The sequence below is a fragment of the Podospora anserina genome, chromosome 1 (assembly GCF_000226545.1).
Source record: "Podospora anserina S mat+ genomic DNA chromosome 1, supercontig 6".
Taxonomy (NCBI): Eukaryota; Fungi; Ascomycota; class Sordariomycetes; order Sordariales; family Podosporaceae; genus Podospora; species Podospora anserina.
In genome coordinates, this window is record NW_001914851.1 from 522,044 (window position 1) to 548,704 (window position 26,661).

The 26,661-nt window shown below is 51.9% G+C and overlaps 2 protein-coding genes across 2 annotated transcripts, besides 3 other annotated features; one reads left to right on the forward strand and one right to left on the reverse strand.

Annotated features, from left to right (window-relative positions):
* Positions 1–235: 235 nt before the first annotated feature.
* On the forward strand, positions 236–2,109 carry PODANS_1_22920 (uncharacterized protein; the record flags this gene model as incomplete). Its single annotated transcript, XM_001906577.1, has 2 exons — positions 236–507; positions 603–2,109. Coding segments are annotated over 2 exons (1,779 nt in total), but the record flags the coding sequence as incomplete, so codon positions are not given.
* Positions 2,110–13,101: 10,992 nt separating this feature from the next.
* Positions 13,102–13,191, forward strand: a tRNA (tRNA-Arg).
* Positions 13,192–13,494: 303 nt separating this feature from the next.
* Positions 13,495–13,618: a sequence feature (rRNA 5S).
* A 2,607-nt stretch (positions 13,619–16,225) lies between these two features.
* Positions 16,226–16,323, reverse strand: a tRNA (tRNA-His).
* A 7,196-nt stretch (positions 16,324–23,519) lies between these two features.
* PODANS_1_22930 (uncharacterized protein) lies at positions 23,520–24,743 on the reverse strand (the record flags this gene model as incomplete). The annotated part of the gene is made up of 1 exon (XM_001906578.1): positions 23,520–24,743. One exon carries the CDS (start codon positions 24,741–24,743, stop codon positions 23,520–23,522), a length of 1,224 nt encoding a protein of 407 aa, XP_001906613.1.
* Positions 24,744–26,661: the final 1,918 nt, after the last annotated feature.

Consider the following 26,661-nt stretch of genomic DNA (forward strand, 5'->3'; position numbering starts at 1 on the left):
TTGTGAGCCTTCCTCCCGCGCCTGTTGCCGCATGCGCCGTCCTCTGTCTCCCCGGTTTCCGTTAGCAGCTGCTAGGTGGCTCTGTGCTACACCTAGCTGGCAGTACGTTGGCAGTACCACCTAGCAAGCACCGTCCTACCGGCGCACAAGTGTTTTGCAGTGGTGCAGCAGGGGGGAGCCTGGGGACACCGAGCATCGCGTTGTGGACGCCCTGCTTGTGGACGAACTGGCTTGACACTACCTGCCTGCCCCATCATTGTTCCCCCTTCTGCATGGTTCTGAGGCGTGGCCGCGTGTGCTGACCCGAAGTCTCTATTCTCACAGCTTCACCCAGGGGTCCACTAACAGTTTGTCAACGATACCGGAAGCACCAACGCAGCCTTCCTCCTATTTAAGCCTGATCCCACCGCCTCCCGTCACTCCGTACTCCCCTGAAGGCGGTCATTATTATTCTTCCGCCCCCCCCGTCTTCCCCGGCCTGGACGTCAGGCCTCGACTGGGCTCCAAGTACGTGATACACTTAGCTTCTTTTCTGCCTTCTCGTTATGAGCTCGCCATCCCATGGCGCACTCGATTCTCCCCAGCGCTTACAGCTGTAGCAGTAGCACATCGAGCCCCTCGGGCATGGCACATGCCCCTCGGTCCACAACATTGCCGCATCCAGGATCACACTTGGGTGCTGCGCGTGATATCTACGCGACAGGGACGCCCTCCTTCAACAGGCGCCAGCCAGATCACCACTTTATCCCGCGGTCCCCCTCCTTCCCTTCACGACGGCCTCACCTTTCGCCCACCAACAGCCCGGCCAGTTACGCCTCTCTCAAGATGGACTCTGGATTCGGGTCCAAGTCGCAGCAAAACATCCCGCCACTGGGAAGTTTGACACAACACGGCCATTTGTCATATGCTGACCAGAATTCGACTCCCATCAAGGTGGACATCAACGGCATCATCGACAAGGGCTTTTTCCTGGCCGACAATGAGTGGACTTGCTATAGACGCAACTACTTCTCATGCATTTGCTCATTCTCTCTGTCGCCCGTGCTCCCGCATGCGGGCATCCAGTTCCAGCCAACGGGATCTACACAGGCGCACACAGTGTTCGGCTTCGCCATGTGTATTTCTGCGGTCGTGGCAGACAATGACAACCACTCCATTGAGCTCGTCCAGCACACGCCCAAGCGAGACAAAGGGCCAATCGCCAAGCCAGAGAAAGTCCGGCTCTCAGCAAAGCCGCAGCAGGCTACACACCATCCACTCGCATTGTACGGGCCAGACGGCGGCCTCGCATCCTCCAGGCCCTACGATCAAGGCTTTGGTGCTCCTCCGCAGAATTCGGCTCCCACTGAACACACATTTGAGCGTATTCAGTTCAAGCAGGCCACGGCCAACAACGGCAAGAGGAGGGCTGCACAGCAATACTATCACCTTATCGTGGAGCTGTGGGCAGATGTTGGGCAGCAGCAGGGCTCAGACTCGTACATTAAAGTTGCGCACAAAAAGTCTGCCAAGATGATCGTGCGTGGGCGCTCTCCTGGACACTACCAGCCCGAGAGGAGGGGAAGCACGAGCAGCGGGCCTGGAGGTTCTGGCGGCGGCAGTGTCGGCGGAGGCTTTCCGCCGGGACTGATGGGCCCCGGTGGTGAATATTCTACCGGATCATCCATACTCCAGGGAGGGTATCCATCGTACGACCCTCGTTCTAATCCGTATGGCGGTACTCGACATCACCACGAGCTCACCATGGAGCCCATGATCTCGGCGGATGAGGTCAAGGCCATCGCCGAAACGAAGGGCTATCAATACTACCCTGCAACAATTTATGAGAGCGAACACGATCCGAGACATCACCAGCATCACCCAGTTGAACTCTTCACGCACTCGCGTCACGATGCCTCGGACAGCGGGACCAACAGCTCCATGAGTACAGGATTCGACCCAGCCAAGGTGAAGCCTGAGATGGAAGGGCTTCCAAGCATCTTCTACCCACCACAGTCCTACTACGCCAACAACCGCTGCAGCCGGTTCGAAGGCAAGCCGAGCTCGGCTGGACATTACCCTACGCTCATTCCACCGCCTTCTTCTTCTTCCGCAATGAACATGACGTGATAGACACACGACGCCGGTCAGCTTGTACCTATTTGACGTAACGACACATTTTCTACCAACGGCTTGGGCGCTCCACGACTTTGAACGAGCCAGCGAGCGATGATCTACTCTTTACACAACAGCTTTGCAAAATCTCATGAACAATATATAACCAAAAAAGAAAAAAAAAAGTGGAAGAAAAGGTGGTTGAACATCAAGAGCATTTTTCTATTCTTCCGGTTCTTGATCTCTCAGGCTGGAAAGCACAAAAGGTCTCTAGAGCTTATCGAGCCTGTCGGGAATAGGCACAAGGAAATCGGTTATCAAGAGCTGGACGGGCAAACTGGATTCTACGGGGCATGGATTTTTCGGCTTTTCTATCTTTGTTGTGCTTGGCAGTAATGGAGGGGTGATTGCTACACGGCACGGTGGTTTGAACAGCTTACCTGATGCTGGCCACAACACACGCCACACACCACAGACACACACACACGCATGCGATATGGGTATGAGTACGGATACATACACGGGACTTGGGATCGGAAAGAACACCAAACGGTTGGGTTGTTACTGGGAGGAATTTTTGTCGGCTTATTTGCTTCTACTTCTATTGATCTTTCCTGCTTTTCGGCTTAGGAAAGTTGTTTAAAAAGGGTTTTAGGTACAAGGGTCGGAACCACCAGGTCAGAGAGCATTGCAAGGATACCCGGGTGCATCGTCTTTAATTTCTGTTTTTGTCTTTTTTATTTGCCTTGTCAGATTTCACCAACCCAACCCACCACACGTTGCGTTTCATTTACTTTACTTCTTGGACGTTGTTGCCTTTCAGCGATCATCGGTATGTGTTTGTCTTTGGCGGCGAGATATCGGCGCAGGGAGGTTGAACGACGGCCTGTGTCACCTACCAACAACACCTCAGCCGCGTCAGTCGGGTTCAAGGGAACAAGCCGAAACAGACTTTCTTGCAAGTGCTGCAGAATAGTGTCTGTACTGTCAGGGTGGCCACGAGGGAACCGCAAGGATGATTTTGGCCCAGGCCAGGCCGCTGAGAAATTCAGGACCTTTGCGATAGGAACAGGTAGATGGGGCAGACACAGGACCGACAGACGGGCAGCACTGAGCGTGGGCGATCAAAAACACGGCTCATACAACTCGGAACAGGGAATGGGGAAATGGTTGGATGGGCGCAGGGGAAAACCTTGCGAGGGCTCAGATCACGAACGCCCCTAAATCCGTTCAAGGTTGTTGGTAGCTCCGGCTTTCGCTCGTCTGCGGGGATTTCCATTCTGGCGTGTTCATTTTGTTATTTCCACTCCCTTTCTTTTTTTCTAACATTCAATGTATTCATCTTTGTTCTGACTTGGTTAAACCAGCCTGTCAAGCTGATCTGTCTACCGTATTGGCCGCTTTGCCCTGTTCGCGCTTCTGGTTCATCCATTTCAGTGTACCCAGCGCGTCAAAAATAACGGGCAGGACCCAGGTGCAAGATTGTCAACCGTGTAACACGAACACCTTCAGCCAAGCATGACTAGGACCTAACAAGAGCAAGGCCATTGTACGTTGGTGCGAGGCACAGGCGCAACACCTCTCTAGTCCCCACGACAGAAGTTAGTGTGGCAGTCCATTTCTCATCTAATGTAACACAAGAATCGAAGCTTGGTTGCACAAGGGACTCGAACACCGAAGGATCGCCCCAGCAGCTGATTGCGGTTGGTTGGTTCTCCGCCAGAATCTGACGGCCGGTGACACGAGGCAGACGAGAAGCGCCACGGCCCTTAACCTCTACCGCCAAACCTCGCACAAACTCTGTCTTGACCTCAAACACCTGGGGCTATCTAAATGCGACCCTGATATTATGGCTTCAGAGCATGCTGCATACTCCAGGGGTGGGTAGAGGGAATACAGTTATCACGCAACCTCGGAGGACCATTTTGAACAGATTGGATCTGACTAATCTGCTCTGTTGGTTTTCGTGTCCCCTTGGTTTTGCCTGTCAGGAGATGCGGAAGGACCCGGTGGTTGCATCTGAGGAACATGCTGACCAGCGGTGATAAGGTGACCCCAAAAGGGCAACGGCTTCACAAAAAGGCGGGGTACCTCCCATCATTATGCCTTCTGCTTCACCTATACCTTGAAGAGTTGAAAGGATCGCAAATCGAATACGTGGAGACTTGCATTCTAGGTTGGCCCGGACTATACGACGCGGCCCCGGGATGCTTCGAGAGCTCCATGCTGCAGGTGGCTGGCTGCCCGGCTTGATCTGACGGCCGGAAGGCCGGGATGGCATCACACTCATCGCATCGCACTGGACTCGCGTTTTTAAATTCCCCACAGTGACGAGTTGCTCTGCCACGTTTCAAGTAAGTGATTCCAATCGCTGCTGCAGTTGTATGGCTGTGTGCGTACCCGCAAGTCTGCCTCAACCTGGGTGGCCCGGCCATCTTTCCGCAGTTTCCATGGCCACAATGGGTGGAAGGACCTACTCTCGTCCTCGCGAATGTCTCTAGCTAGGTCCTCTGCTCTTTCCTATCTGCCTTCGTGTGAGGGTGGGTAAGCCGCAGCAAACAATCTCATCACTATGCACGCCATGGAAATGCAACATGTCAAAAAACCGTACACCAATTTGAGCAAAAAAAGAGCGCTACAACCAGCAAGGAAAACCGCCAGATTCATGACGCCCCCCCACCATGCAGAACGACCCTGGGGAGGATGCCAGCTGATTGCCACACTTTGTTGTTTTCACCTCCCCGGGCCATCATGTAACTGTATTACGACACAGCACATTCTTCCAGCAGCATCTTGAACCACGGTCATATCGCCATTTTTCAAAATTCGGCGGGGACGGTCATTTGAGGTTGTACAGCCCTGAACGCTTGGCTGTGTCGTGTCACCGCCTATCCGCCCATCTGCCGAAGAGGCCGGTCTGGGGCTGGTCCACCCTCCCTCCTACCTCAGGATGACTTGCATGAACCGAGCTCGAAGGGCCAGCAACACATTATGTCCGTCTCATAACCTGCTCAGTAGTCTATGCCTCTTTTTGCTTCCTCCTAAGCTAACGGGCAGCAGGCTTAACAACCCGTCCGCCAAGAGTCAGCACCCCATCCCCAAAGCAGCCGGCATGCCATCCGTGCACACCGGTCTGCTAGCTCTCGTCATCATTGGGTTGTTCACCAACGAGAGAGTTTCATTTCTCGGTCCAGTCCCCCCCCCCCCCCCGGAAATCACACCCTGTGCCGATGCATCGCTGCCAATGCACTGCCTCGAACTCATATTGAGGATAACCCCACCGAACCTTTCAGGCCGCGGAAGCCAGCCCCGTTGATTCGACCGAATCCCCAACTACAACACAACAAGCTGAGTCACAGATGTCCTGGCTGCGCAGAACCTTAGGCACCCTCCATGAGAAATCACTGGCAGGAAGGGGAGTGATGTCACCGGGTGACCAAAGGCGCGGCGCAGTGTTAGCAACTTAACCCGGCCGGAGGTCCCTCGTTCGGCTGCTCCGTGCAGAACACTGTCATAAGAAATCAAGCAGCGAAAGATCAAGGAAGGCTTCGGAGACTGGAGGCCAAAAGCGCAGGCGCTAGTGGGAGCCATAGGGGCTCCTGGCTCTTCATAGCGTATGGTGGTGGTGCCAGAACCCTGCAAGTGCGCCATGGCAAGCGTTTGGGGGTCAGTGTTTCCACCGCCGGCGATCTGTCACTTTACACGGCACCGAAGGCACTTCTCCAACTGGGGGGACAACCGCTGGGACTCCCCGCACCTTTCGTACACCCCAACTCGACCCGAGAGAGCGGTAGAGGGGCTTGAGCCCCCCCGCAATGGGAGCGCCATTGGGAACACAACAGGACGGACAGCGCAGTAGCGTAGTGCCCAGGGCCATTTGTGCTATCCGCAACGCGAGGGCAGATGGTTGGGAACACCGTTTCTTGGTTCTTCTCATGTGGCTCTATCCATTTGATTCCCACTGCTGAAACTCCGAGAGCTTTCGGCGAAATATAAACCAGGCACAAGGCGAAGGTTGGCGATTGGTAAGAGACGATCAAGGAAAGCCCGAACCCGATCTCCGTTCCGCGTCAGCACGTGTGGACAACTCCGTAGTTTCGGGCGCGAACGGAGCAAACCTCGGGGTTGTTGTGCGGCGCAGTCACCCAGCTTGCACTAGAACGGGCCGGACGAACAGCATCATCAGGCCTCAACCACTGAACCAACACCAGAGGCCAAGCAGGGTAGGGGCAAGCTCACTGGAAGCGTCTGTTGTCTAAATAAGGTTTCGGGGCTAAGTCGCCTAAAACCACAAGGATCACCATCACCCTGGGGGCTGCCCCCACCGTGCCCACTTGTGTCCAGGGCTTGACCTGTTGCCAAGGCGCGCTGCTTCTGCTCGTCCCGCCCTTGGTGTCGTCGCACAAACCTCTGAACAGCAACACACGAAGTCGGGCCTGCCGCCATGCACAAGGCTCACGAACCAATTTTGAAGAGTTGGGACACGCTTGTCTTCTGTGGGTGGGGCAGGAGATATCGTGCCATGAAGAAAGAGACAAAAACCGGGCTAAATCTGTTTCCCTAGCACACCCCCCTGAATACAAGATACGAGATCTCCGTAACTAGCTCCGAAAGTTCTGAGCTGGACGCACCGAGGCTTGAAAGTAATCAACGAACTGTTTTCGACTAGAAGGCCGATAACGGCAGCGAGACAGTGCAAGACATTGACATATGGCTGACGCTGAGTCTCGATCCCGACAAACCATTACGCCTTGTACCTCCATCTCTTGGACCTGGTTTTGCCAGATAGGAGTGGTACTGCACCACCAAACTCAACACCATCACGCTACCACAGCATTATGCTGGTGCAACGCGGCTGCCGTTGCGGCCCGTGTTTTGGTTGCTGCAGCGTCCTTTCAGAAAGTAATCATTGTTGGATGTTGTTTCACCTCGGTCTAACGACCTTGCCGGATCGTCCCGCTGCCGTCAAGTGATGACTGGTCTTGTCTTGGCCGATACTATTTTCTTCTGACCGGCTCTTGACTTTTTTCACGTTTGCCATGTGCCTCTGCTCTTGTCGGTCCGGCCTTCGCCGGGGGGTCTGCGACGAACCCCTGCAGCCAGCCGCCATCTCCGATCCGCTCTGCGGGAAGGCTTCGGTCCCGGAGCTCCATCTCCGAGAGCGATGGGCGAAATCCCGCTGTCATCCCAACAGCATATTCCAGTCAGCTGCAATTGCCGCTGTCGGTGTAAAAATCACGGTGAGGTCAGCCTTGTCCTGCATCTGTTTCATTTATTTCTTCTTGTCAGCCGTGGCTGGTGATGAATGATGTTCCATTGTAAGTAAAGCCACCATCTTGGGCGGTCTTTTAGCGGAACAAGCCGACGGGACCAATCTGCGTGCATGCTGCGGTGATGAATCTTACAGCCTCAAACATTGGGGGGCGGGGTGGGAGCTACTTGCGTGATGCAACGGGCTTTGGGCATATCCATCTGGTGGCTGGGTGAGGTTGGAGTTTGGTGATCGACAAAGACCGGGGGAATTGGGGCTTCCCGTGGTTGGCGCTGGCTGGCTACCGGGAATGAAGGTGTATATACCACAAGTGTTAGGCTGACCGCTTGTTTGGTGGGATATTTGCTCGTCTTGGGGTTGCCATTTGGCGGGATTAAAAAAGGGCTGGTGGCAAATATTTGGGCGAGTTTATTGTCTGGCAGGTGCTGTTGGTGGAATCGCGCCAGAGAACGGGAACTGTTGCTGGGACTAACAGCTTTTTGCACCGAGACTTGGTTGCAGTAGGCTTGGGTCACACAGCAGATACAACTTCACCTAAGTTGGTAGGGCTGAGATGTGTGCGTGTAGGCCGTTTGGTAAAAGTGACTTGTATGTATGTATGCATGCCTGTCGATCGTCAAAAATGACAGAAAAGACATGAAACGCTGGGGTTGTTGTAGGTGTGTGGTTGGTTGGATTGTGCGGTCCATTCAGAAGACGAAATGAGAGGGGGGGTGGGGATACACGAGTGGCTGTATTGGCTGGATTTATTCGCGAGGCTGGATATGCCCCGGTGGATGGATCTTTACAATTGGACCTACCTATCACTGGCGAAGAGCCGCATGAAAAGAGGGGGCTGTGCCTGAGGTCGACGGTGGAAGGCGACATATACGACGGCGAGAAGCATAGATTAATCGCCCACCATTCATGAAGCCTCCCTCAGCCTTGTGAGGTTATCCTTCGGCCATTGTTATGTTTGAGAAATGGACCTTGCGCCTCTTATTCCGGAGGGCGGGGGTTGAGTTTACTCCGGATTCCGGTTGCAGGTTTGTGGCTGGAGCTGGCGTGTGGAGCGTGAGTGATGTCTTCTGAATGAACCTGGAAAGGCCAAAGGGAGCTGAGCGGATTTGGGGCAGTTAGGTCCATGGGGGTGAGCAGTGACGTTGGTGGCTACAAGGTTCACGGAGATGGGGTGGTATTGGTGGTGTTGATAGTTTTCTTTTCGGTGTGTGGAGGGCCTGCGCACGGGTGGTCATGCAGAAGGGAATTGTCATTGCCGTGGGTCGGTGATGGAGGTGCGGGCTAGAATGTGTCGAAATGTATTCGCCGATTTCCTGATTGGGAGCTGTGGATGAGTATGCAACACAGGTCCTGAGCATCGAGCTTGGCCATGACGAGCTGAGGGTGAGAGAAATTCTCGCCGGTCTGGATTTCCACCATCGTCTGGGGTGGGGTGAGAGCAGCGGAAACCGTTTTTCTGTTTGGAAGTGTGGTTGTGGATTCCATACTGTTTACCCATACTGTCAAGACGAGACCATTCCCTTTCTAGCTTAGAGCTGGGGAAAAGTTGTCTTTGTACCTCTAACTGGGCGGAACGTACCCTCTTGTTTCATCCATGTATCTTTTTTTCTTTTCGTTTTAAGTGGGTGTGGGAAGAACGAAAAAAATGCAGTGTCTTGGTTTTTGAGATTTGGGCATGCAAGCCCACGATCTCTGACTGGTTAGCACAGGGTCTTCGAGAGCGAGACATGCATGGGATTAGAAAGAGTATCCTGTTGTTCCTTTTTTCTTCAGCGCTTTCTGACGCACACGTGGATGAGGGAAAGCGGGATTTTCAGCTGGGGTCGTCAATGTTTCGGAGTGAGTCTATCATTGATCTTTTGGAAGGGTACCGGTGAGGTTATTGACAACTTGTTTGATGGCACCGGTGAGAAAATGACCTGATGAGATGCCTGTAGTTTTCTTTTCGGGTCCTAGCTATCCGTTCTGCTTAGTTTGATGGAAGATACCGCTGTCATCGGCGTGGTGAGAATATGCCCATTCATGATAACGCGGCAGAAGCCGATGGTGTTCGGACCTCAGAAAGTATGATGAGAGCATGCCCTCAAGAGGCAAAGCAGTCCCGCGCAACATCCGGGTGAAGTTGTCAAATGGTGTGGGGGTCAGATGATGACCGATAGGGCAATCCCGACCATCGCTCCAATCAAATATCGCGGCCTTCGGTTCAGTGATAAATAATCGTTTGCGTCAAGTCCGAAAAGTCATTTTTGAAGATGACCATGCTGTCAGTCGGTGAAATGGTGAGTCAAAGTCAGCATCTGCCCAATATTGACAGCTCCAATTTCTTGACCTTTACAAACATCCAGCTGCCATCCCGACAAGGGTCACGTCCAAACAGTCGGGTACCAGCTTATTTCTCGACCGAGATCGTTTCCGGGCCCGGAAGCAACCGTTTCGGAGAAGGCCAGCGTCAGATTCTCTGGCAGTTTGGGTGGCGCTTTTCAGTTTTCGGGAAGGCCGGGGTGCCGCTAAGCCCTAAAATGTGATCGACCCCAGGGAGTTTGGATTGGGGGGTTCTTGGGGTCTTGGCTGCTGCTTGTCATGGTATGTAGGATTGGCAACGACCAACAAACGTGGGAATAGTAACACAAAGCTCACCACTCGGCCGTATTAGATTGATGCGGTAGGGTTTGCTTAATGTTGGACGGCGGTCAGTCAGTTGAGCCGAGGGCGCATGGTGGAGGCGACGGTTTCGCCCCTGACTACGCGGTTGCCACGATGTTTACTTCCTGCAGGGGAAAATCGAGTTTGATCGAGTTTTTCTACTTTCCAATCTGAAGATGATATGTGATTGATTCAGACTATCTCTTGGTATCCGTTGTGCTTCGGGTTTGTCCTGCTGTGTACACATACTTCCGCTAGGATATGAATAGGGTAGAATGTAATAGGGGGGCGTGTTTACATTGCACAAATAGGGCTAGCCAGACTGACTACCGCGGGGGTAGGTTTCACACAGAGACTAAGCGCGTTGTCACTTTTAATAGCATAGCTTGGTGTTACAGTACCATTGCGTCTCGTGCCTCGTGTCGAGTCATATAGGAATATGTTAGTTGCCATTATAAGCTGAAGGACTCTCGAGTCAGGGGTATAGGTATGGTGTCGTGGAGAAACCGGGTGACAATAGTCACAGGATGATCTCGGGAATGTGTTATGAAACCGCGCATGAAAATTGTACTATAGATAGGTTTCCTGGTTGTTAAGATCAGGATAGCCGTGGCTGAACGAGGCAATCGTAGATCTCGGCCAGGTTAACCAACAACTTTGACAGTGTTCCAGAGCATCCTTGAGAAGTTCTTGGGCGCGACTGCGGAGTACTGAGAATGAATATCTCTTCACCAAGAGTGGCAACATGAATCCGCGCATGTTTGATGCCAGGAAACAGTAGCCAGTCTTACAGCGGGAGGAGCAGAAGCCGACGTAAGACTCCTCTAGCAAGGTGTGAATACGGCACACAAGCTCAATTGAAGCATTACCGGTGCTATTCTTTGGGGATCCCATTATTTGTGACAGACATGCAAGCGTGACATCGAAGGAAGGAGGCTTCTCATTAGGGACCCAATTCTTCTCTCAGCTCCCTGACAAACAACAAGGATAGTGTACCACAATCTTAGACACTGTCCCTTCAATCTCTTGGTAGACGCGTCAAAGTTGGTCATACCATGAGTAGTCACCGAGAATTGTGACACCCACGTTCTCTCTGGATTATGATCAGCACGACGAGCGAATGATAGCTAGTCTTGGGGGTATTGGTGTAACTGGTGCTTTTGTCGTTGGTGATGGCAGCCAGCCACAGACAGGCTCTTGTGTCACTCGATTATCACCTAACCTTGGGAATAGTCGGTGATAACATGGTCAGACAGGCACCTTAATCATGTGATATACATTCAGCTGAGCTCTGAAGTAAATCGCGTACAGGCTTACCCTTGATCCCGACACTTTGATGGTTCGTCTACCGACTGAAAGTTTCACGCTGCCCCCCCAGGCGCGTAAAGTTATATGAAGAATGAACAAGAGTGTCATATACAAGTTTTAAGACCTTAAAAGAGTCTGGATATCTGTTAAGAGAGCTCCAAGAAGTTCAAAGTGTCCTCGTCAGGATGATTTACACTGCACTGCGTATTAGTCGTAAATGTATAGATATCGACTAGTTAGAACAATATTAGAGTAAAAGACGTCGAGTTCTGGGTTTCCAATATCCCTTTCATCCTCATTCTTCTTGTATCGTACGTTGGTAGGCTTCCATGTTACTTCTTGTAGCAGGGCTGACACGAGTAACTAATACCAAGGATTATTCTTTCACCGTTCGGTGAAGGGGAAGATGAGCTTCTCTACCATATACCCTGCCACACGAAACTGAAGACTACAGGCCCAGCTGTTTCTGAGTGTAACGAGCCATCCCTCAATTATTATGAAGCCCCCGATTAAGGCATTCAGATATGTTCATCGACCTATTCCAAGTGTGTTCCTTAGAGGCTATCTTGAGCAGCTCTGAAATATTCTTTCGACGACGTTACAAGTCAGGCAAATCCAGTTTGCCTACTCTGATCAAGAGCTGATTGACAATTTAAGAAATGTCTAGGCTATATAGTTGCAAAAGGTTGACTTCGGCTGACATCAAGGTTAGGTAAATTTGGTGTCAGGGTAAAATCTCCAAACCCACAGGCAGCAGTTGAGCGCTAGCATCCTAGTTCGAAGCAAAATATCGTAAAATGCTCTGTATGAGGGGGCAGTCTACCTTGAAAAGAGACTTCATACTTGATGAACTGTTGCAGCAATGACGGAGACTGATTGGGATGACATTGCCAGATCTTCTGGTGGCTGGGGACCACCGTATCATCATGGGTTGCAAGCAACTGGATGAAAACGACAGTTTCAAGCCATAATCTAGAGTCATCTTTATATACTGCTATTTACTGAGAGGGTTGTTCGTGTGTCTTTGACAATGGGCAGGACCATGGTCAAGCTTGTTTTGTGTTCCGGATATTCCATTCTTCTTACCTTGGTGCTTTCATCGTACTACTTACCATCACGCAAAACGGGTTCCATGTTCATCATCAAAACACCGGCATGCAGTATGGCTAGAGGAAGACTAACTCTAGCCTAGGAGAACCGTTCCTAACTCTTCTTCCTCCAGCTAAGTCGAAGGAAACATAAAGTATGATTATTTTTTGCTCTTAAACGTGGCTGATCGGGGTTCGCCTAGTCTGGCAAAAGTCATGTATGCAAGATCAGTATTGACCGGTGAAGAAGGAAGCATGAACATAACTTCATTGAGTAGAAGCGGACTTTGTTATATACACGAGGAAATGCCACTACCTTACACTGGCATTATTAAGCTTCCTTACCACGACTATCCTGTAACCCTCAATTCACACTGCACCCATGACCCCTTAACAATGGCGGCAAGACGTCAAAGTTTACCAGGAAGCAGCAAGATTCTCTTGTTGAGGCTGGCTTTCTAAGCTTTAGCGCTGCGTATTTGCATTCTCTATGCTCATAGACTGAGGGAAGCTGCGGCTGCTGGGGCGACAGTAGGCATGCTGTCTGTTGTTGAAGCTGGTATATATTCGATAATGATGATATGAATGCACATGCTATGGTATATTACAACTGTCAGATGTTAAAAGGTCGTTGGCAAAGCAGTGTAGTGTCAATATATATTCTAGGACCAGCAATGGTTCCAACCACAACTAATAGGTCCGCTGGCGTAATGGCAGCGCGTCTGACTACGATTCTTCGAGATTCAAGTAATCAGGAGGTTCCAGGTTCGACCCCTGGGCGGATCGTTAAAAACTCAACCTCAAGTTCTAAGTTATCATTTTGGCTTTTTACAACTATTCCACCTCTGTGGAGGTGGATATCAAGCACTCAGGGGTAACCCCTGAATCTCTTGTGCTTGTCTATTCAGTCTAATGAGTTCACTATTCTTAATAACTAAACAGAAATACTTATATCTAGTTAATTTTTAAGGCTTTCTATAAATATAAAGAGAGAGTAGTACGGTGTTTATAGTAGAATAGTGATGCTGTACTTTTGCTGCGAATGCCGCACAAGTCGCCGCTATAGCAGGAGTGGAGGGAAAAAAACACCAAAAACATACAACACCGGGGATTCCCCAGTGGTCACCCACCTGAGTACTGGTCCGGCGGTCAATTGCTTAACTAGGGGAGAGCGGACGGGATCCCGTGTATTCAACTGCCTATGGTCGTATGTAATTGTTGATATTGAAAAAACAGTATATGCAGCAGGTAGGTCAGCAAGAGCTCTCCAACATCACCAGACAGAACCACCCAACCGGGATCGAACACTCATTCCTTACTGGTGATGGGAAATAAATGCTTTATTGTATAAATTGTGCCCAGAAAAGGAGCGGTGTCTGTCTAACAAGTTGTATCTTGGACATGCTCACCATGTACCGAAACTCGCTGCTAAACGACGCTGTGGAACCAATGGACTTGCTGTCTATTCCGCTACAATTCTCCAGAGTATCTTTAACGTAAAATATTGGGCCTCTGGGCATCCAGACTAAGAGTCTGGCTGGTTGCCCGGTCTCGCTAGGAGCTAATCCCACGAGCGGACCTTTCCGCCGTGGCGGTCTTTCGTCTTTGATGCGGTCTCTTGCCATTTTTCAATCTCGAAGGCTTGGTCGTATGGTTTCACGCCCCGTCCCGGAGAGGGCATCAATCACAGGCGGCACCTAGCCCTTTTCGTCACCACTCCCTTCGCTTCGAGTTCAGTGAAGTGGCTTTCCACTGGCAGCTCGGCATAAGTCGTAGCGAGAGGCAAAATCTCGACCATCAGACATCACCGTCGAATGGTTCAAAGGAGCAAACTGTGGCTTTAAACAGTATGATCCCATAGCTGGTACAAGAAACAGGTTTCATGACAATATTAATTGTTTATCACTACCGTCCAACTCGGAATTCTGGGTTGTCCGGTCTGGCAACACAACGGCAAAACCGGCAGCAGGCCACGGCAACAACGCCCACGCATACCCTCGTCCACTTGCCTCCATTAAAGAGATCCCGCCACACCACCATAGCTCGACCCAAGTTCAGCTTGGATCCCTCGTGACCATCACCAGACCTCAAGCCAAGAGAGCCAAGCATCTCGGTGAGTAGACTGGTTGCTTGCGAACCTCTTCCCTTCTTCACACATTCCTAGACAGGCAAGAATCCTGGACTTGAGATCCCACCCATTCAGTTCTGCCTGCCTAAGGCACAGTCTGTACCTTGAAATGCACCATCATATCATATATACTTTACGCATATACAACCATCCACACTACAGCCCCAAACACGGCCACTAAGTCCTTCCCTTCCGCTTTGCCGCTGTCAACACACACAATACGACCGTGGTCTTCCATACCACCCTCACCCCATGTCTCCAACCGATGACTGGTGGTTCGGAAGCACTTCCGCGGTCTTGGCAACCTCGTCGGAGCGATCTTCAGATCCCAATCAACGAACCACAATCACCCAAGCCGGCAGGCAAGAAGGATCAGACGAAAACCGCACAGACAATTACCTACTATACAGATGTGCTTCTCTGTATCACATACTTTACATGAGCACGACTCTGTTTCCTGGCTCAATCGAATTCCAAATCGTAAAGATCTTCTCAGCAACGTGGCATAAAACCGCAGCACACACTTTGACGAATAGCTACCTCGGTCAAACGTGTGTATTCTGACAGAACGGGTTGTCCTGAGCGAACATCTTACCGGCCGGAGAGTTTCAGGAGACCCTTCCAGTGACCCTTTCTGCTTCTCGCGTATCGTATCGCAGTGCCAGCATCCGTATGTCAGTATCCGTTGAGTGTGAGTGGGCTCATCAACTGGCACTCTCTTCACATGCAGACTCCAGCCTAGGCCGCGTCCTGGTTCCGGCAATGCATCTTGCCGATCACCTCTCTCTCTTGCGCTTTGCCGGCTCTTTTTCCACATGTGGTGTCTTTTTCTTCGGGAAGGCCTCTTATCTCTTCGAAACACAGGCATTTGGCCGCATGCAAATGGTCGGGTCAAAAGCCACCGGAGTGTGATGGTCAGTCGTATGGAACCGAGAGGAGCACAACCTCTTCTCGGGCCGAGGTTCCCCCTCTCTCATCCAACCAGCAGCAGCAGGAGCAACAACAACCATCAACCTTAACCATCGATCAATCCGTGCATCCCCATGTAGTGTTCTCCAGAAAAGCCAGCTCGCAGCAGCAACCGGTCCAGACCCCTAGATCCCTGGAAAAAGATCTTCCCTCTCTTCAGCCTGGAAAGGATTCATCCCCCGCACCTCCGCCCCCTTCTCATCCAAAGATGTACGGGCTGGTCCGTTCCATAATGATACACCACCACTCCCAAAGCAAAAGAGCCGCTCACCGAGTGTGGATCGAAACCCCCTCCAAGCAAACAAGCGAACTGGAAGCGAAGAACTCGGTCGAGGCTTCCCCAAGGCTGCAAAACCGTTTAACTACCACCTCGTTTCCCAAACAGGCGCCTTGCACTCGCTTGCGGTTTGAGGGGGGCAAGCGGTTGCAGTGAACAGCTCGAGTGGTGGCTTTTTCTTGTCTGGGGCGGAATTGATGCTCGGCTCGCGTCTGTTTGAACCACTCAAAGGATTGGTTTGGGCGGCAGAAGAGGGAGAGGGGAAGGCTCGCGCGCAGAACAGGAGTAATTGCCAATATGGCAAGTCAATTGAGTTGATGAGTCGGACAAAGGCAGAGGATGTCGGGGAAGAAAATTTGCAAAAAGAAGTCCCGAGTGTTGCCGTGAAATGGATCCAATTGGTAACTTAGGGGCTGGAAAAGGGGCAAAAAGCTGTGCAAAAGATTTGGGCGACCCCGGAATCGAACCGGGGTTTCTTCGGATCGTATGTGATATTCTTAAGAATAACCACAACGAAGCGTCCTGACCACTAGACTAGTCACCCGGTGAGGTATTGAATTGATGGCTACTCCTGCCAGACCAAGGGTACATATTGCACACATTGCTTACCACCTGCTGCCAAAAGTGAAATATGATACCCCAAGCTTGCTTCAATCTTCACTATCGACAACCGTCAACTTCCAGACTCACTTTACTTAGGGTTATTGAGCTGCTGAATTTTTCTGAAACAGCACATCCTGCAGCATTTTACATCCACACCAGCAATCTCAGGCCTCGAGTGCATCGATGCCCAGGATGTGGTGGTGATTGTGGTCTCGTTCTTGGCCTCTAGGTGCACCTTTTGCAATCTACGGAATGCAGAATAAATAGACTCGAGCTGAGAGGCAGCATAGAACGTCGTTTTACTGCGGGGCCCGTCCCGAGAATGAAGAAAGAAGCAAAACCTACGTGCGCCTGCTGCCGCTGGTGCATGTCCCTAGCGGAAATTCGCATGAGAACGACTCTGGATGATGCCGGAGTCTGCAACTTCAAGCTCAACGACCACAGTTCCGGCTCAGAATTGCACCTCCCGCTCTGTCGATGCACTGGTAACCCGATTAGCCACTGAAGGCTCACGTCATGACTTGTAAAATTATAAACAAAGACAAGGGAGAAGAACAAGAAAATGGCATATCAAGTCAGACACGGAAAAGTTCCAGAGAGGTCTGTTATGAATGTCTGGACCGCAATCTAGCGGTCAGCCACTTGCGTCCCGGCTCTCCGGTTGCTGCGATTTATCCGCGAGCCTAGCTCCTACACCTGGCGAGACCCCTTGGCACTCTTCTGAGGGATGAAGCCCGACTTGTCTGATAGTGATAGCAGTGGTGCAATATTTCTCCACAAGTGCACTCCGTGGCTTGATCGGATGCCCGCTAAGTCTGGATCAAAAATGGATCGGACATCAAACCCCTGCCCAAAAATATATGGATATGGACAGCCACAAAAAGGCGTGAATATACTCGGCTCCTTTGGGCTAGAAAAGTTACGCGGACCTTGGTCCCGGCGGAGACACAGCAGATGGCTCCCACTTCTTTGCTAATAGCCAACATGGCCAAGACACCAGGCAAGACTTCCGGGATGGTGAAGCTTTTGAGAGTAAAAATGGTGATGAAAAGAACAAGGGCCAGTGAGCGAGTTCTGAAGTTGGAGTTGAACTGCCGTTTGCGTTTAATGTCGACAAGTCGACCTAGCCCATAAGATCTACCAAGTATGTGCCAGTGGCAGTGCAGAAGTGCGTCATGACTAGCAGATACAACGCTCGCTAACCTGGTGCTGCAGCCATTGAGATTCTAGGGTCTCCCACTGGGAGCAATTAATAGCTGCTTTCGTGATATAGCCTGAAGCGCACCGTGCTCGGGTAGCATGGCACGCTGGGTTGCTGGGCTGCAAGTGGATTGATGAAGTGAGGATGATTCCGGGTGAGAACGCAATAAGCCAATTAATATCAAACCAGCAGCCCCTTTGATAAGGCAGGGGCCCCCACCGATGGTGATGATGGTTGTGATGGTGAGCCAGATACCCAATTCGTCAGAATAAGCAGACTGATAGGATGAACACCGTTGCATGTCGTTCCTGCCGTGGTCACTCATAGACGCCGGCATATTGACAGGGCCCCAGATGGCATCATTTGGAGCCGGGCACATTAAATTTAGCGGGTAGGTACAGCCTAGATTCCAAAGAATCGAGCAAATTGACATGTATATGAAAATAGTTCGACAAAGCAAAGCCATGACATGAGGTGCTTACCGCCAACCATTCCAACATACCATGATAGAGTACATCAACACCATCTTCGATGCGTTGCCCTGAATTAGATGCGGTCTTGGTAGAGGACTAGACAGGTACATATTCCGTTGAATGTCGTATTGGAGCCAGGCTGCGTCAGGGCAGGGTCGGGTAACGGATGGCCCTAGTGTGCCTTCCAAGAGGTTCCAGTGTCATGACCGCTTCGCGGACGGAGAGCCATCCAAAATGGGATGGAGTGCCGACGCCCCGCGCGGCTTCCGGAGCCAGGACAACGGTTACGCCGGACCCTACCAAGATGACGGTGCCATGGCCCTTCGACTGTGGCAAGGAGGGATGATCATCAGGTATGGGCCAACACATATCTGGGGAGCATCTAGAGACTCCATGGAAACAGATCGAGCCGACAATGAAATGATGGATCCAGTGCATCCATGGTGCATCTATGGCACACCGGGGAAGCAGGGAGCCTGAAGCGGCCGACGAACCAGAGCAGTGGGACGTCGGAGTATCATGAGCGTTGGCCGCAAGCATGCGTGAGGCGCAAAAGTCATTGAGAGTCCTGGTGGAATCTAAGAAGCTCTGGTTAAACAATGTCGCCCACAAAGTTGCATCTCTGGTTCTCTCCAATTCGCGCTTACCGCGTTCTCTTGGGAGCAAGCAGGCCGAGGCCAGTAAAGGAGCATTGTCCGTTTTCACCAGCACCTAACACTCGCCGTCCCATTCGCAAGCGCCTGAAATCCTTCAGTTTCAGGCGAGGTGCATCCTCGGACCGCCAAAGCATGCTGCCAGGTGTGGTTGGCTGCCTTCTGCACGTAACGCTCTGCTGGTGAGACTCAAGCACCCTCCCTACAAAACAATTGAGACAGCAAAAGTAAGTTAACCCATACTATACTGTAAACTACCTTATGCCCTAAAAGTAAATTAACAGGCCTCTAAACGATCTTTCAAGGCTTATTAATTATCTTTAAAGGCCTATGGACCATCGTTAAAGGCCTATGAACTATCCTCCAAAGCATGCTTCACCTACTTCAGTGTCTCAACTATTTTGTGGCAAGGGTGTCAAGGTGTGCTGACCGTCTTCCTGATGCCATCGCCCGTCTGGGCAACCATGAAAGCTGGGTCTGTGGTTGAGCAATGTGTTTTTGATTGTGGCTTATGCTCGAAGCATGCCTTGTCCGAGTCTCGACCGGCTTGTCCGCTTGTAACGTCCTTCCCGAAAACACAACGCAACGGTTCTTATCGCGCCAAGTACGTACCGCAGGATAACTGGGAGCAAAGCTGCCCCCTTTCCCTCCTGTATTGACTTGGCTGGTGCAACCGTCGGATATGGGGGTCCAGCCACAGATATCGTTATCACGCCCCAGAGCTGATCGTTCAAGGCTCGTGGTTCCGCGACTGGGCGAGATGTTGTCGTCGAAATGTGGGGTTGCATCACAGTCTGGCCTGGTGGCTTGGCTGGCGGCCTGGGGTTAGCTTTAAGCTTCAGAACCCCGTGGGGCGTGGGGGTGGGGCATGTGGGGACCTGCCATCCCAAACTCCGGATCACGCAAACTTGCGACTTCAGATGACGGCAGGAACCAACTCGTACCTGCTCGTGTACCTACGAGACGCGCAATCCTGAATACTAGGTATACAGCCTCAAAAACCTAGAAGTGCCGCTTCTGTTGACACCATCTGCATCTGACTTGTTGCATTACAAGCAACACGCAACTACACATTACCGGAACCATAGTAGCTCGAGAGCACCAACCGTTCAAGCAAGAAGCTCCGGGCGCCTCAGGTTGACGTGGTTTCGCACCCAGGTACAAGGGTTGCATCGAACCGCCTTCCAACTATCACAGGGTTGATTGTTTCTTACCTCACCTGTCAGACCAGGTGAGAGACAGCGGTTTGATGCTATGATTGCTTGGAATGCTGGAGCCCCCACTATCGAAACATCATGCTCACACTCCAATCTGTATGCTATTTCGGCCGCAAAGGTCACGCTTTCGCCGATCTTATCCCTCCACACCTTCGAACCGAGAGCTTTATCACGGAGCTGGTGTTCGCTCCATCCTCAAAGGGGCAGCTGCAACGAAACAAGGTTCTCCGCCTGTCCCTAGATCGCGTTAGCGAAGCTCGGGAATCTTGGGGTCGAGGCCGCACCGTGTTTGTGGGGATGACAGCCCCTGATCCAACGGGAGGCCAGGGTGATGCAATGTGGTCAGGAGGTGGTCGGGTCATCCATCTCATCACCGGCTTGACAACGTCAACCCCTCGTCGTCGTGTAGGAAGCACACTGTTTCACACCCGACGGCCCGGAATATGCCAGACTCTGACTGGCTGACGGTTGGTTCCTTATCTCTTCCTCACCTCGCCAACGAAGGGCGTGACCGGGACACGAAGCAAGCCGTGCAGGAACATCTGCAGCCAAAATGTAAGGACAGTCTAGGCTCACTGAGCAGAGAGAAGCCGATGAGCCGCCCCAGACTCCCAGGTTCAACTTATTGGCGCTTGGCCATCAAGAGAGATGATCCGAGAGAAGCACATGGATTGCATCACTGCTGTAGCAAAAGGCGCCCACCACACATGGCATGGCCAGAGCGAATAGGTTCAAACTAACCAACCACCACCATGGTTCTGTTTCTGTTCCCGAAGTTGCGGTGAAGAGAGTAACATTTTACGCCTCCAAGCTGCTCTGACTGACATAGATGTGTGTACATCACTTTCTACACCCTCACTAATCAAGCCGCCCCGTTCAAAGCGCGAGAGCCGACGGGAGGAGACTACACACATACAGTACACACCACCCTATAAACGACACTAAACCATTTCTCATGCCGCCATCTTCCCGAAGGTTTGTCATTAGTGTGACCTTCCAGCCTTTTACTGCTGCGAAATCGGGCGGGGAGGCCAGAGGACAGGGTCACAGCACAACCGCACGATGCAAGTTGTGCCGAAATATGGATCACGCAGCACAACGTGGACCGACTTGGCCAGGTTTTTTTTGCGTCTTGGAGAAGACTCGTGGCAACAGGTCTCCTGACTCATCTCCAAACTCTAGCCCCGGGATGCGTATACGGATATCTACATCCGCTTCAATTCTGCTAGACCAGAATGGGCCCAGCCATTGATGAAGCCATGAGGAGCGCCGCGGGTCGTGAAGAAAACTAGCTCACACGTCAAGGCTCCGGGATCGTCATCGAGAAAAGGAAAAGTTGGGGGTCACAATGGCGCTATCGTTGCTCGGCTTTTGGTGTGTTACCAAGCGCTGCCTCAGTGTCGTCCCGGCATCGCGCATCCCCAGACTTTAGCACGTTGTCACCCCACACATTGCGAGTCCGGGGGTCGTTCCGGCTGGCGGCCTAGGGAGATCAACCTACAGGCCCCAAGCCGCGCAGACGGCGGTACGAGTTTAAAGAAGTTCCCTTTTGCGCCAGCCCCTTGTTTTTACGAGCGAGGCCCGTGGTGGGGGTGGTTTTCTGGAAAGACTCGATGTTGTTAGCTTGCGGTAAAATACGGAAAATGGATTGTCCAGAAAGTACTGAATGGAAAACAAAGAACAGAAAGAAAAACCTTACATACAAGCTGACCTGATACGAATTTACAACCATCAAGTACACACACCAGGCAAAAATCCGGGATCCAATCGATTGCCCTCCCCACATTGCATACGCCTCCTGGGCCTCTCCCTCACTGGCACACAACTGCCAAGGAAATAACCTTCCCCCCCCCCCCAGGTTTTTGTTAACTTGCGCCCGGATTTTGTGTGGAAGCGCGCCGTCTGGAGAGAAGGCAGAGAAAGGGAAAAGGGGAGGCCGAGGCGGAGCAAAAAACCCAAGACACGAAGCAGAGAGGCTTGGTTGTGACAATACGTACTTGACTCACATTGGGTCAAAAACTCTTTTCTCCAACAGGTGCATATTGTTCTAGAAATTCGGTGCCTAATGGAAATCCCAACTTCTCAGCGTCCACTTTTAAGAGCCGCTTTGCCTTGCCTTGGAGAAGGCTAAAAACAAATTATTATTTTTTTAAAAAAAAGTCGAGTGAGTGTCGCGGGTGGGAGGTTTGTTGGGTTGGCGTCATTGCTGGCTAATTATTAGTCAAGTTTCTTTGGGTGTCACTCTCCATGTCAGCCCTTTTGACTAATAGGTATGCGGGTTGCATACCCACTCTTCTTTTGGTGTCAATGGAAATGTAGAGAAATGCCATTTTCTGACCGAACCAGCCTTTCGTCTCGGTATTTACGACCTGGGCAAAATGGCGGGGTGAGGATTTTTTTTTTCTGGCAGAAGCAATGCAGAATGCAGTGCCGTATCGAGGGATGCTTGGATGGTGTGGAGCGGGTTTCACACAAGGCTTTTTTTTTCTACGCCGCAGCTGTTGGTTGGAGTTTGTTTGGTCTGAAATTTCTCCTTGTCTAGACTCATCCACTGACAGAGGACATGTCTCTCAGCCTTGCAAAACTTTGTTGACTGTCCCGAGTGAGACAGTCCACACCAGCACCGGTACTCCACAGTCCGAGTACAATGAATATAAGCCTACCTACATACGTAGGCAGGTTACGCGTGGTGATATATTTTGGACCCATCAGAGACACATAAAAAGGTGTGGTAGTGCTGCTTATCCTACATCATGGGTGTCTTCCACGTCCCCCCCCCCAACGGACAAGTACATTACATGGAGGCGGCGGTGGTGGTAGGCGAGGCCGCGGACGTCGTGTACGTTGATACATCACATTCTGTTCTTCCATCCCACTATCTCGTGTTGCGGGCAGGTGCCATACTCTTTCATGTTTGGGTTCACGAGACACAAAGCGCCAAAAACCACATCCCAACTTTGTTCGTGAGTATGTGACCATCTTGAGCGTGGGGGTTGTTGTCACACGGGCAAGCAGAGCAAGAGTGGGCAGAAATGGAGTTCTGTCTTGTCGAGTTTCTTTATGAAATAGTCAACTTTAGAGGCCAGAAGGGATCAGATGAATTCAAGGATTGCATATCACAGTGGTCGCAAGGTCCGGAAAGACAGAAAGTGTTGCAAAGTGCAAAATACTAATAGCGTTTATCATGTTCGCTGACCTCATTGGAGATAACAGCGGAATCATATATAATATATATGAGCGAAGTCAAGTCTATCCGTCCGTCCGTCCAGAAACAAAAAGGAAGTGGTGATGTCTATAACCCGCCTCGGAAAAACAAGTTCCGCCATAGAAAAACATCAAGAAAAAAAAAACCGCGTGTGCCTATGTGTCCAGATCCCACCACGGCGAAGCCAAAACGCTCAACTTTTGGTCGCTATTAATGATTCGAGTACCCGTGACCTTTCCTGTTCCATCCAAAGAGAAACCTGCCCAAACGCCCCGTAGTATATCCTCTATAGTCCCGGGTTTGTTCGTTGTCGTCATATCATGTCGTTAAGAGACTGCAAACTTTAACAAAGTTGTACAATTCACTCGCCCTTCCGTGGTCACACTCGTTACAAGAAATCTCCAGCAACGCTGTTGGCGGTCGAGTTTCTGCCACTGAGGCTGTAGCCATCACTTGGCGTGAGCATGTCGCTGACACTCATCCTTGGAAGTGGAAGTTTGCGAGCTCCATCTGGACGGTTGATCACGTCGGTCAAGGAAATGCCGCTGCGAGATGGCGCTTGCGCGGGTGGCTGCGAGAACTGCTGACCTTCGGGTTGCGGCTCAAGGGGAGCAAGCGCTGGAACTTGGCTATGCAAAGAAAGATTGCGAAACGGCGCGAGCTCGGTTCCAAACGGCCGGAGACGCGGAGAGTGGGCAGGCGTGGCAAGTGGTGTGTGGTCGGGAGTTGGCGAGAGTGAATTGTGAGAAAACGTGGGAGAAGAAGGAGCGGTGGAGTTAGGCGAGTTGGGTCTCGACCTCTTAGCGTGTCTGTAATTGTGATAATGGTCGTCGTCATCGTGGGAGTGAGTGGGCCGAGAAATATGGTAGGCATGCAGCGAAGGGCCGGCCATCAGGGGATTCCTTGATGTGGCAATGCCGTTGCCATAGAAGTGAGCATGTCTTGAGCCGTAAGGGGCCATCTTGTCCCGCTCGACTTGACCAACAGCTCTCGCCAGCATCTGAATGTCGGGACCGCTCTGGCTACCAAGAGCATTGCGATGGTATGGGCTCAGCGTAGGCTGAGGGGAGAAGTTGTACGAGTGGTAATGAGGAGGCGAGACATTGGGAGAAGAGATCGCGGTCGGGGGAGCCGAGCGAATCGTCTTGGGCTGCGGTGGAGGCATGACATCAGGCTGCAGTCTGTGAACCAGACCAGCGTGCTGATGTCCCTTGTTCCCTCTCCTGGAGTTGGGGTTGTTGTGTATCCTCGAGTGCCTCGTTAGTTCATCTGAGCGCGAGAACCTCTTGCTGCAGCCTGGGTGGTGGCAGGCGTGTGGCTTCTCGCCTGTGTGCGTCCGGATGTGACGGGTCTGGTGCTCGAGGCGGTGGAAAGCCTTGTCACACATGGTGCATTTGTAAGGACGGGGGAGCTCATTCGTGCTGTCAGCCGACTGAGCGCCCGTGGGCAAAGGCCCATTTGGACGGAGCAATCCAACAGACATCTCGACGTCGACGGCGGGAGTCTGCGTTTGCGTTTGCGTCTGCCGTTGGGGAGAAAGCTGGTCCCTCTCTGTTGTTGTCTCCGGGTTCAGTAGACTGGAAAAGTCCACTGCAGATTGCGTTCGTTGCATGTGATCGGTCGCCCTTGTGCTGGGACTCTGTTTAACCCCTACTCGGTCGTATAGTTGTCCCAGTTGTCTTCCAATTGAGCTGCACAAAATGCATGCAGCCGGCGACGGACAAGATCGAAGGTGAGAAAAGTGTCGGTCAACGCTCTCAGCCCCTTTGGGGTTCCAGACGTTCCTCGTTTCTTTGCAAAAGTTGGGACGAGATGAATAGGGCGGCCCGTTGGGTTGGAGTTGGAGTTAAGGTTTTGCTGGCGTGCGGGTTGACGACTGGGTCTGGGGACGTGGTGCGGGCGCTGTTGGGGAAAAGCTTTTAATGTAGCATGGGAAATCTGAAGTAGCAAGCAGGAGCACTGAGAGCCTGGGTTTTGGGGGGCGGCTGCCATGCTGGTTTTAAATGGCGGGTGAGCGGGCTGACACCGGGGCGTGCCAGGCATGTGGTGTGGACACCACGGGGGGGTGCGTTCGGTAAGGTCCCTAGCGACTCAGCGCGCCCCTTCCCTGAACACCAGGGGGGGTGGGGAGGGGGCATCTCGGGGAAAAAGAAAAAATAAAATGTCATCGGTACCTAGCCCAAAGGGTACCGCATTTCACGCCTATGTAGGTAGCTGCGGTAAGGTACATCCACCCCCATTTCACAGCCCTCCCCCTTCCAGTTCTCTCCACCCACCCGTCCATATGTGCTTGTTCTCTGCCGCACCCGAGTGGAAATGTACCCTTTCCATGCAGCCCTCTCTGCACCCGCCCTCTGCTGCCCGTTCATGGTGAAATTTTCACCGGTGTGCAACTGTTGAGGCGGCGGTACTTTATTGGAAATGTATTACGGTGCTAGTCCCCAGGTGGAAAGGGGTCTGCTGTGGGGGAGGGGCGGGGGCACTGTATGGGGCGGGTGGAGTTGTGTTCGGAGAGGACACGGCAAACAGGAAGGCACCAACAGGAGCCGAGCGTGGGGTGTTGTGAGATAGCGATCACCTCAGCTTCACACCCAAAGGCACAAGACGCCAACTCTCTCGGCAGAGGCTGATTATAGAGCGGTACGGAGTATGATGCTATCGCATGTCCACCAGTGTCTCATGCGAGGTGAACCAAGACTTATGTTATATTACCGTCTTGTTGATGTTCTGCAACTCATAAAGTAGGACTGTCCTATCCTCCGCCTTCTCGCACAAGTGCCAGCGCATAACTCCGAGTTGCTCTCGATTTTTCATTGCACACAATTCATATGAAGTTGCCAGCACTCAGGCATTCCCTCCCGTCCGCCATCCCACCATCACCCGAGAACCAAGGCGAAGGCCGCCGTGTGTGTTATTTCTTTCATGTGCGAGGGTGAAGGTCATGCAGCGGCCTCTCCAGAGGGTGCAGCTATACCTTTTGTCAAGACAAGACTCCTTTCCCTTCTGCCTCCTGTGTACGCAAAGGAGCACGATGTGGGTGAGGCCGATTTCACAGGACAGGGGGGCGGTGTGCGTGGTGGCTGAGTAGCGGTATGCGCAAGACGATTGGGCTCCGGTACGTTCCCCCGCTTGTTATTTTCTCAACTTTTTGTCTTGATTTGAAGAGCTCAAAGTTTGTCGTAACACCAAGAACTGAGATCTCCAACTGAACGGCGAGAGCCGAGACCGATAAGGCTTCCCGTCACTCGAGTGTCGTCGAATCCGGGGGAGATGCACTAGGCATGATCATGATGTAAGTTGCACATCTGGGGAAAAGGTACATGGATTATCATTATAACCGTGATTGTTACCCACGCATCCGCGAGTAACCAGTCCCCAGCCTCTATAATGAAAATCCCCCAAGACCGTGGGTAACTCACTCTTACCTTGGCTTTGAGCATATCCTCGGCCGTACCCACAATGTTTGATCATGTTGCAGCATTCATCTCTGCTGAGTCGACGTTTTGAGCGCCGAAGGCCAAGAAAAGAAG